General features: G+C 40.2%; 1 protein-coding gene across 1 annotated transcript; it reads left to right on the top strand.

Moving 5' to 3' along the window:
* The first annotated feature begins 6,875 nt into the window (after window positions 1–6,875).
* Window positions 6,876–7,528, top strand: LOC149496926 (uncharacterized). The gene is made up of 2 exons (XM_089719964.1): window positions 6,876–7,066; window positions 7,189–7,528. Exons 1-2 carry the CDS (start codon window positions 6,876–6,878, stop codon window positions 7,526–7,528), a joined length of 531 nt encoding a protein of 176 aa, XP_089576090.1.
* Window positions 7,529–11,849: the final 4,321 nt, after the last annotated feature.

The following is an 11,849-nucleotide window of genomic DNA, read 5'->3' as shown; positions in this document are numbered from 1 at the left end:
TCCAGGTATCTCTGAGCAGGCACCTGTAAGCACAGGAAGATGTTAAAAAAAAAAAAAGACTCATTTAGGTAAAACATTCTTAACTTTGTAAATTCGATTTATTACTCACATGTGTGGTATGCTCAGGATCTAGCTGCGGTAGTGGAGGAGCCTGCCTGAGATCAGCAGGAATGATGATGCCCGATCCCAGGCCCAGACTAGGATCCAGCACCACCTCCATGCCCGGTGGGAACAGGACATCGCCCAATACGACCCCCGCCGGTCCGGCCGGAGCAGCTGCCGCCTCTGCCTCAACTGCAGCCTCAGCTCTGTAATGGGCCGCTGTCTTATGCGTCTTCCGCTCCTGCGACAAGTCACAGAGGAAGATACTAAGTTAGTTGATTAAACAGTTGAAGAAAAATAAATAAGGTTGAAGATAAGAAGATCACCTGGGTGTACTCCAGGACCTCTGGAAGCCGAGCCTGCATCCGAGTGGAGAAGTACGTGGGGTAGTCACCAGCCGATAGAAAGTCACCAGCTGCGGAGCCCTCGTACTCCTCCTCCCTATCCTCTGCAGTCATGCCCTCCAGCATGCACATACGGCGAGGAGGAGCATGAGGCACTCGCTGCTGTGCCGGGGCCGCCGAGATATCAAAGACTCTCTCCCCCAGGAAGTACCGGTCAAGCCAGTACCCCTGTAGAAGGAGTCTAGATCGAGTGTGTAGCTCCGCGACCTCGTGACCCGGATAAGTACTCCAGGCTTCTCCCTCCCAGGGAGTCAGAAGTAGCTGCAAAACAGATGAATCAGTACTTATACAGTAAAAGAGATGGGAAATAAAGCTAAGTTATTCAGAAGGTTTTTCTATTTACATCAGACGGCGCCCTCTCATTAAGGAAGCTCCTCCAGTACTCGGGATCCTTGGTACTGGCATAGGTATGGTGGCAGTGCGCCAGATACCGAGGGATCCACCGAGACTCAGCTGGAGTGTCACCGCTCGAACAGCCTAGGTAGATGCGGTACTCATAAGCCCACACCTGCGGTAAAGATTACAACGATGTCAGTGTACAGTTGAACAGTTGAAAATAAAATGACAAGAAAGAAAGGTGAAGAGAATAAGAATTTACTTCCAGTGGCCGGATGAACTGCCAGTTCGACTCACCGCTACCACAGGTCCATACATCTAGACCGTGATAGAGGTGAGCCAAAGCTAAAGTGGCCCAGTCGAAGGACCCGACCTGGCCCAAGTCCCTTAGGCATACTAGCACCGCTGGATCTCCCTTATTCTGGGAGGTGCATAGTAGCTGAGACGAGATAATATAGAAGAGAAAGGACCGAGCAGCCTGGTCCCTCTCCTCCCGAGTATAAGCAGGGGCAACAGGCCAGGCCTCTACTGGCAGCTCCCTCCATGCCGCCAGCCTCGTCCTGATCCTCTCAGCCCAGAATCGGTAGATGACCTCATATGACACGCATCCCTGCGCGGTATACCTGGTCTGGGTGGTAACACCGAGCAAGGAGCGGACCAACTAAGCTCCGAGTGTAGCGGTCTGGTATCGAGCGTTCAGGGGAGCGACTGGACCAGCAAATCGAAGACCCGTGATGGCAGCATAATCCACCGGTGTGAGTGTCATCTCGCCAAAGCCAAACACGAATGTATGGGTGCAGTCGTTCCACCGCTCCATCAGCGCGTAGCGCATGGCCGGTGGAAAGTGAGGCTGTGTGCGGCGGAGCCCCGCAGCATAATCCCCAAAGCCGACAGTGACTACCCGAGCACGCATAGGTGGGTCCAGCAGATCCCAGAATGCCGATGCGCCAGTGGACGATCCACCGAAGCGGGCCTTGCCCAGATCAACCTGTGTAAGCAAAGTTTCAATTCAACTCGGGTCAAACCGTAGCTACGCCACGCATCTACATAGCCGCGCACGCGTCTACACAGCTGCGTCACGCAGCTTGCCCAAGTTGCGAACCCTGAAGAATAGCTGCGTCGCGCACCTCAGTAGCCGCGCCACGCAACTCAACCGCTACGCCATGCAACTGTTCAAAGTTTGGCATCCTAAGAGCAGATGCGCCACGCATCTCCACAGCTGCGCCACGCATCTCCACAGCTGCGCCACCCATCTCAACAGCTGCGCCACGCAACTGTTCAAGGCTTAGCCTCGTTCACGAATAGTCGCATCATGAAACTGTTCTTCCACAGAACAGTTGCGTGACGCAACTGTCGCAGGTATGCAGAAAACTAACCTATTGATTCAAATTCATTGTGTTTGTGTTATTTCTATGCATTTTTCAGGACAAAATAAGTCACAGGGAAGATGGCATCAATCATTCATCAACAATTCAAGCATTTAAACGCATGCACGGGGTGAAATCCTAAGTTCAGGAAAGCTAGGGTTCTCTAGCGCCTCGAACAGTTGCGTCACGCAACTGTTCACGCAGGAACAGTTTCGTCACGCAACTCCTTCCTGCGTGGCGCAACTGCCGACGCACATACAGACTGAAATTTCAACCAAATCAACCAACTTTACGAATCGAAAGCAAGAAAATTGAAGAAAATTTTACTCACCTCGGTCTGAAAGCCGCGCATCTCGCTAGTCTCATAGCGCACTGGGAACTCGGTACCCGATAATGGGAGAAGCTGCAGTGGTCGCGTCCCTGAAGTCAGCAGATTCTGGCTGACCGGCACCGGCTCGCTATCAAAAGTCGGGATATTCGGGATCGCCCCTAAGGTCTCCATCTCCGGAGTATAGGCGGAAGCAGGGATTTCAGAAAGTTGAGACATTGTTTTTTGGTTGAAGGTTCAGAGAATTTGCAGATAGCTTAGGGTTTGTGATAAGTGAAAATGAATTGGTTAAGAAGAAACTTACTTATAGTAAGTAATTGGGCCCAAGCCCATTTCTCCAAGCCCAAAACAATGGGCCCATCATCTTTTATCAAGCCAAGAAGGCCCATACGGCCCATCTAACGCCTGTAACAACCCGTTCAAGCAATTTGACGGCAGTATGCGGCTCGCACACTTCGGCAATTTTGTCTACTCACTGCACAGGGGGCAGGAGCATCAAATTGCCCAGATGACCCTCAGGTAAGTTTTCTTCAAACCACTGCATCAGGAAGGGTATACCTGAAAATTCAGATTGAAAATTTTTTTTCTAGCCTAAATTTATGCTAAATTTTTGCAAAATTATTAAACCAAAATTTGACAATAAATGTTCAACAGTACGCCTAAAAAGCTAATATTTTTTGTCCTAGATCGGAATTCTGGACTGGGGCAAAAGTATAATCTTTTGCCCTGATGCAAATCCTTTATTTTATGATTAATGCATGGGGGCATGTGATGTCCCAACTTTTTTTTAACAAAAGGCAAGGTTTTTTTGTACACAGATATCGCTCTTTTGCTTGTGAACAATTTTTCAGGCCAATCGGTGATCGTTTTTCGAAGCTGATAGGGTCCATCGAGCAGTGATGGTGTATTGCGAAGCTGTTCAGATTAATTCTCCTACTGATTAGTGATGGTGCATTGCGAAGCTGATCAGAACAATTTCAACCTCCAAACAGTGATGGTGTATTGCGAAGCTGTTTGAACTCTCTTTCCCGGTCAATGATGGTGAATTACGAAGTTGACTAGGGCAAAACCAACGTCTTTCGAGCCGATCAAACCGAGTCTTGAGGATGTCTCTACTGATCTGACTGGAGCCGACGAAAGCCGATCAAACCGAGTTGAGTAGGTGGCCAGATGATCAAATTAAAACCCTTCCAGCCGATCAAACTGAGCTTCGAAGGTATCTTCATCAAACCAAAATTTGGATATCACTACTGATCCGACTGGAGCCAACAAAAGCCGATCAAACCGAGCTGAGTAGGTGGCCAGATGATCAAGTCAACTTAACATCTTTCCAAGCCGATCAAACCGAGCTTCGAGGATGGTTGCCAGATTGAAGGCGCGTCAATGGACCACTTTAACATTAATTGTTTATACAATTAATGATAAAGTAGGGGGCAAACTGTTGACGCGTAATTTTATGCCCCCACCTAACCCGGTGATGATATAAGGATGCGGAATAGGGAATCACGGTCAACCAGAACTGTACGAAAAGTAAGCTATGTCACGCAGCTCGCGGGTCCATCACGCAGCTGCTACTTGCGTGACGCAGCTTTGTTCTGTTGCCCTACCCATATAAATACAACATTTTCATTTCTAAACGGGACTTTTCTCATTTTTCTCTGGACTTTTGGCATTTTAGACTGAGAGAAATTTTATTGCGGCTAGGGTTTTCCCCAAGAACTCTAGTGAGTAACCTTGAGGAAGATTAAGCCATTAAAGGTATAGATTGAAACTTAAAAAACCCAAAAAGACATAAAAAGAGAAAAAGAGAGAAAAGGAAAGAAAAGAAACGTTCTTATTGTTAAAACTTGGTACTAAACGCTTCTGGGATCGTGAAGCCTTGTTCCCAAATCATCTAAACCGTATGCAATCCTCGAATCTGAGGGTTAGGTAATCATCTAAATCTTCCTTTTCATTTTTGGTTGCTTATTTGTGAAAAGTCTTATTTTCTTAGTATTTGGTTAGTTTGGTGTTGATTAAACAACATTTTGCCCATTTTTGAGTGTTTCTGAGCTATATTAAACATCTGTTAATAAAAAGAACACGTAAAAAGAGTAGTTTGAAAGGTAGTTACGGACCAGAGCAACTGCGTCACGCAGCTACTACTTGCGTGACGCAACTGTTCATGTCCAAAAGACCTTGATTTTGCCTGGACCACCCGCGTGACGGAACTGTTTGTGCGCATAGTTTTTGTTTCGATTTTATGCTTTTATTTAATGTTATGTCTCAATAAATAATTAATAAATCTGGAGATTTTAATAAGGTCACGAACACTCGCGTCACGCAACTAGGAGCTCCATCATGCAACTGTTCTTCATAGAACAGCTGCGTGACTCAACTGTTCTAGGGTTCCAGAATACCTTTTTATTTTATTTTATTTTAATTTCATGTCATTAAATAAATATTTAATTTTAATTCAAGAAACGACCAATAATGGGCAAATTGTGTTCTAATCAAATCAAACAAATTAATTTACTATGATTTTTAGATTTTAGGATTTATTATTTATATTGTTGAAATTATATTATTAAATCCGGTTTGTGGCCCGCCTTTAACCATAAGGCAAGAGCGGGTCTTTAATTATTTCTGTTATAGGTGGATGATGGATGTGATGATTTATTATGAATGCAATGAATGAACCTATTTGGGGCGATTAATTAATTTTCCACATAGGAGCTAGGTTCGATTTGATCGGGTTGGGTTTAATTAATAAAATAAAATCAATTAGAAATTGTAGGTTAAAAGAGGCCGGTTTTTCGAGCGTCGGCTTCCAACGGGCTGACGTACCTAATTCCCTTACCTAGAACCGCACATGGTTTGCCTGACCAGTTTTTCAAATAATTGGCCTTAAATAAAAATTGGGTTAAATGGAGTCATTTTTGTAAATTAAAATCGGAAACGGTCCCATTGCTGAAATAATGGGTGGCGACTCAAATATTTTTATAAGATCGATTTAACGGCACCGCGATTCCCAAAAGGTTTTTAACACCATTTTCCAATAATAATTCTAAACAAATAACAAGAAGTTTTCCGAGGTCCTTTTCCGGGGTTTTAAGGGATCTCAACTCTCCATTATAAACTCAATTATGAAATGGGAAGGAGGGGCGAAAACACTTACGCACTTGCCATGCTACTACTATAGAAATGAAGCAAAATGACAGTCAGTAATGTATGAAATCGCATAATTGGGCAACATTTTGAATGATTTACTTTTGAGGGTACAACTCTCTCATCTCCTATGGTAGGCTTATCATAAACTAAAGGTGGCACACGGACCAGTAGCTTAGTCCGAGCAAAGGCCTCATAACCACCAGCTATGTGATCTGACAAATGTTGAGTGGCCGGTGTGCGGTCTGCTTTATAAGCTCTCCATCTTCCTTGTGGCCATCATATGCCACGGTACCTTATGAGGGACTCACCTTTGCACCGGTCCTAGTTCCCACTAATGTACTTTCTCTCTTAGATAGTACATGTTGTAGAAGAGGCCGACAATAGGGTCCTCCTATACTAAAAAGGCAAAGCCGTTGTGATAAAACCTAGGTAATTCTCAATCAAACCCCATGGGTATTTCTTCACCTAAACAGGGGCAAAAGAAACAGTTAGTAAACAAACACATTCTAAAAAGAATATAAAAATCAACCAAGATTCAGTATCAGAATTGCTTACAATAGTCCACTGCAGACCATTCAGGATTTGATGGAAGTGCGCCAGATCCGAGGTGGTGTAAACGTACTTCTTGACATACTACCAGGCATGTCCATGAGGCAAAGTTTGCTCGGTCACACCCTCACCGAATCTAGAAAGACCAAGCATGGGTAATACATGGTGCTCATAGGCCCATATCTTCATATGAAGTCAAACATAACAAGAATTAGAATAGAAAAAGAAAAAGGAAAGAAAAAAGAAGACAAAGTCTGAAATTTACCTCTAAGGCACGACGATAACCAATCATCACGTGGTTCCCCCTCACACAAAGGTCCATAGTATAATATAGATATGACAAGGCTGTAACACCCCAATTCCTCTGATGTGTCGTGTCAAGGTCTTGCAACAGGGGTAGTAGTGCTACATCCGCATCATTATCATGGTTTGTAAATAGAGTGGTCGCAAACAGATAAAATAGATACAATCTTAGACGGTCAGTTGTACAAATGAATATCAGATGGGGTATTGTTAAGGTGTATCGAAGAAAGAAGCTGAAGGGATTATAAAACATATCCATGCAGGAGTTCGCAGGACCATATGAATGGAAAAGCGCTTACTAAGAAAATTCTTAGGCAGGGTTTCTTTTGATCGACAATGGAAAAGGATTGTATTTCTTTTGTGAAAAGGTGCTTCGAATGCCAAATACACGGGAAACTGAATCACATTCCTCCGTCAGAATTACAACCTTCTATTTCACCATGGCCATTTGCAGCTTGGGGAATAGATATCATTTGCAAGATTTCACCACCTGCATTTAATGGACATGAGTTTATAATGGTTGCAGTGTACTGTTTCTCAAGATGGGTTGAAGCAGAATCATTTAAGAGCATAGGTGCCAAGCAAATGGCCAAATTTATTGAAAAGAACCTGATATGTAGATATGGGATCCCTCATCATGTTATAACAGACAATGGAGTTCAGTTCCAAGTAGAAGTAATGGAGTTCAGTTCCAAGTAGAAGTAAAGTCACTATTAGAGAAATATGGAGTTGAAGACCATAAGTTTTCACCTTACAAACCACAAGCTAATGGGGCAGTGGAAGTCGCAAACAAAAACCTTAAGAAGATATTGAGGAATACGATAAAAAATCGTTGTGATTGGGCTAGCAAGCTACAATATACTTTGTGGGGATATCGGACCATAGCCAAATCTGCAAATGGGGCAACCCTTTACTCTCTAGTATATGGAATGGAAGCTATACTACCAACTGAGGTAGAAGTGCTCCTTGCGCATAATGATGGAATCTAAGATTCTAGAATATCAATGGGCAGAAAATCACTATCAAGAATTAGCACTCCTAGATGGAAAAAGGCTTAATGCCAAATTCATGGATCAATTATATAAGAGGAGGATAGTTAAGCACTTCAGCAAGAGAGTTCATCCAAAGCTACTTAGAGTAGGGGATTTTGTTCTGAAACAGATGCGGCCGAACACTCATGATCCGAGGGGGAAGTTCAAGCCTAATTGGGAGGGCCCATTCTTGATTAAGAAGATGTTTTCCAAAGGTACAGTGAAGCTATCAGACATGGAAGGCAATGAATTTATCGAACCAATAAACTTGGATAGGCTGAAGAAATTTTATGTGTAGCTTGAAACGTTTATGGGGAAGCCCAATTAATAAATTCACCTTCTGTGTCCTTATTAACTTTAAAGCTTGTTATGATAAGTTTATGTCAATATGCAAATATTGTGAATTTACCTTGGTGAAATAGAATAGCAGGAAATATATCAAACTTTTTAAAGCAAAAGTCATTTCATTCATAATAAGTGCATACATTACATAAATTCACATTGTTTCATACATTTCATTAGAAATTAGGATAAAAGCATCTACATGCTAGGTCCTAACAAAAATCTAGCTATCAACAACCAACTCTGAATCAGCACTGACTCTGAAATAAGCCTATAGTCAAGTGCATTACAAATTTGAGGAAGATGTATCAGACACATCAGAAATGGGTACAATCGTGCGATTAGGCCAGGTGAAAATAAAGTGAGACAAGAATTGCTGTGTAAGAAGGCCGACTCGAACCACGTGTAATCAGGGACAGCCTGATAATGACTATACTACCTAGCCATGCGGCTGGGATAATAAGCAAGTGCCATGGACAACCCACACAGGAGCACATAGAGCATGTAAGAGAAAAATGTGACTCGCTCTATGTACCGCCAGGGGCAAGTCCACCTGACTCCCTCAAAGGAGATCCTGAAAAATAGCAATCTAGTCTTCCACAATCTTACCAATCAATCAGCGTTGACAATAGACATAGACTCATGGTCTATAATCAAACATCAAATGGTCCAGTGGTGGAGCCATCACCCATAGCTTCTGAAAATCCCACAACTGCAAATATGTAAGGAAAAGGAAAAAAAAAGAAGGCCCGTTAAGTCGAAAACCCACAAGGACGGCTTAAGCAAAAGTTAGAGCACTAAAATAAATAATGAATGATAAATAAAAAAGGAGAAAGCTCGTTAAGTCGAAAACCAGCAAGGTCGGCTTAAAGCAAAGTCATAGCATAAAAGAGGAAAGAAGGTAAAAATGCATTTACCTGTAGTAGAAGCGGACTCCCCATCGAACCAAGTACTAAATTAGAGTCTTGAGCATGCTCTCCTAGCCAATTAAATGTCTCTGCCAGAACACTACAAAAAAAATACGATATTGCGACCGATTTCTGCGACCGACAATATTACGATGATATTGCGACCAATTGCGATGATTGGAAGATTGAATATCCATTGACGGATTTGTGACCAAACGTCGACAGAATTTGAGACAGACTTGCGATCGAAAACAGATCGTTGCTAATTTTAGCGCTAATAATTCCTGCCAGTTTGGTTTCCATTTTGCGACCTGATTGCGATGAATTTGCGATGGATTTGCGACCGTTTCATAGTCCGTTGGAAAATTATGCGCTGAAGTTCAGCGCCAAATTTAGTTTCCTGTTTGCAAGGGATTAATGACTGATTTGCAACTGATGGTTTTGCGACGATTATTTTGGTCGCAAGTCGGTCGCAATTTGTTTGCAACAAAACGACATTGCAGGATTAAAAATTGCGACCGATGTTTTTAATGTGTTGTCGTTCGCAAAAAAATAGGGCTTTATAAGCCCTTGGTCACCTTGCGCGAGCGCAGCAGCTTCTTCTCCTTCTCCTCTCTGTTACAGCACTGTTTTGGTCGCCTCTTTCTCTGCTTTGTTGCAGCTCTGGTTGCTGGAGAAGCCCCTCTTGCCGGAGATTCTTCCTCTTCGTTCACGTTCGGCTGGTTAGGTACGCCTGTTGCTGTCTTTTTTTTTTGGTTTTTGTTTTTTTTTATTGTGATTTCATTTTCAATCTGAATGCAATTTCATTTTTTGTAGTTATTATTGTAGTTACATGAAATGGAATTAACAAAATGTTGTTATTATTGTAGTTATTATTGTCGTTTTTTTTTCTTTGTTTTTTTTTTGTTTTCAATTTGAATGCAATTAACGAAATAGTGTTGCAAGATTGTATCTTTTTTGTTTCTGCTATAAAATTCTTGGTGATTAGAGAAACATACAAAAACTATACGTAAAATCATGAGCTTGCTGCACTAGCAAAGATAAAATGGAAAATGAAAAAGAAAAGGAAAATATAATAAAAAAATGGAAGGGTTTGTAGTGTATGAACGAATTTTTTTTTTAACTAGAATGAATTATTTAGAATAAAAAATATAATAACATTAATCATAGTATGAGAATGAATTATTTAGACCCAATCTGTAGGCTTTGAACCATATGAACGAAAATCTTTTTTTTTTTTTTTAGCTAGAAGTATTTTTAATTATTTTTTGGAGAAAAAATAACTTGAAAATAATTTTATCCAATTAATATAGTTTTTTTGGCTTTTAAAAATGCCTAAAGCTCTCTTAAAACGAGGGGCATAAGAGTTATATTCGTGCAATGTTTGACTTTTACACAGACTAATGTTACTGTGCCTCGAAAGTCAGTTCCTTGGACTTACCTCCATCTAATAAAAATAGTTTTCTTTAAATGCCACGTAAATACAATTAATAACTTTTATTCTATTCTTACCACTGGATATTAAATTATCCATAATATTCCATTTAAAATTAAATAATTTATTTAAATTATTACTAATCTTATCAAATTGTAATGGATAAATTTGGTCTCTAAAGTTTGACATTAATTACTAGTTAGTTGAATTTCAAGGGGCTAAATAAAATTTAACATTTTTAATGCAAAAATCAAAATAATCAAAGTCATGAAATTAACTAATACAACTCAACTTCTATATTATGTATTATTTTCTATAATTGTAATTTGTAAAAAAAAAAAAATAATGACAGTAATTTATAACAATAGTTACAGTATTGAAATAATTGTAATTTGTAACGAAAAAAAATTAATGAGTGTGATTTAATAGTAATCAAAATTTATACTAATCAAATTTAAAAAACCAACTTCTATATTATGTATTGATTGAAATTAGTTTATGTTGATTTGTGTTTTCATTTGATTGGAAATCACATGAATGATGCGTTTGAGTTGGAGGCCTAATAGTGGCCATTTTGACTTTGGAGAATGTTGGGATGATATGTTTATGTTAGTGTGTTTTGACTTGAGATTTGATTATGTTATGCCGAAGTGCTGCCGAAATTTTTTTAAAAATTGAATATGATGAATCCTACACTTACTGATATTATAGTAACTTTATATATATATATATATATATATATATATATATATATATATATATATATATATATATACTAGTTAGAAATAATAACCTTAGTGAGTTTACATATATATAGTTACCCTTATTATAGAAATAACCTTAGTAAGTTAGAATTGTAAATGGAACATTACTTTTGGCATATTTTAAGGATGATTTAGGACTAATGCAATTACATATAATTTGCCCTTTATAAACAGAGTGTTAATTAGGTAAAAAAATGCTGACTAATCGAGATTGGATGTACTGGAGGTACGAGGTCAATGGCATATTAAGATAAGAATTCTTGTAAGGATTGAAATCGTTTATATAGTTTGCAGTTGGTAATGCCAGTTGTATGGATGGTAATAAGTTGAGGTGTCCATGTAATCACAAGAATATTGAAAATAGAGCCTTCTTAGATATCGATACAATTAAACTTCATTTATGCAAAAATGGATTCGTGGAAAATTATTACGAATGGATACATCATGGTGAACCTCGAGTTTCCAGTGGGTCAGGCCACTCTATTTCTGTAAGTTTAGAAGGTCAGCTTTATCAATTTCAGTAAAGTAATCGATGTAATGATATGGTAATCGATGCAAGTAGAGCAGAATTTCATTGGGATAATATGGAGGAATCGCCAAACTATGCAGCACAACAATTGTTTGACATGCTATGTGCAGCTAACAGTGAACTGTGGCCTGGATGCAAGAATCATTCAGTTCTATCTGTAGTGGCACGATTACTGCATATGAAAGCGAAGCACCATTTTTTAGAAAGGTGTTACGATGATTTTGTACAGTTATCAAAAGAAATGTTGCCTGAAGGCCATTCGATGGTGGATAATTTTTACCGGACAAAAAAATTAGTTTGG

Source organism: Jatropha curcas, chromosome 4, assembly GCF_041381405.1.
Source record: "Jatropha curcas cultivar XTBG-Jc1 chromosome 4, XTBG_Jcur_1.0, whole genome shotgun sequence".
Taxonomy (NCBI): domain Eukaryota; kingdom Viridiplantae; phylum Streptophyta; class Magnoliopsida; order Malpighiales; family Euphorbiaceae; genus Jatropha; species Jatropha curcas.
Note: the sequence above shows the minus strand (reverse complement) of the source record. Positions and strands in the feature narration are given on the sequence as shown.

Bases quoted from the DNA above. Each gene is read 5' to 3' on its own strand.
- LOC149496926 (XM_089719964.1), top strand. From the start codon at position 6,876: ATGGAAAAGGATTGTATTTCTTTTGTGAAAAGGTGCTTCGAATGCCAA. The intron at 7,067-7,188 runs GTACTGTTTCTC...ATGTTATAACAG, and splicing joins GAGTTTATAATGGTTGCAGT to ACAATGGAGTTCAGTTCCAA.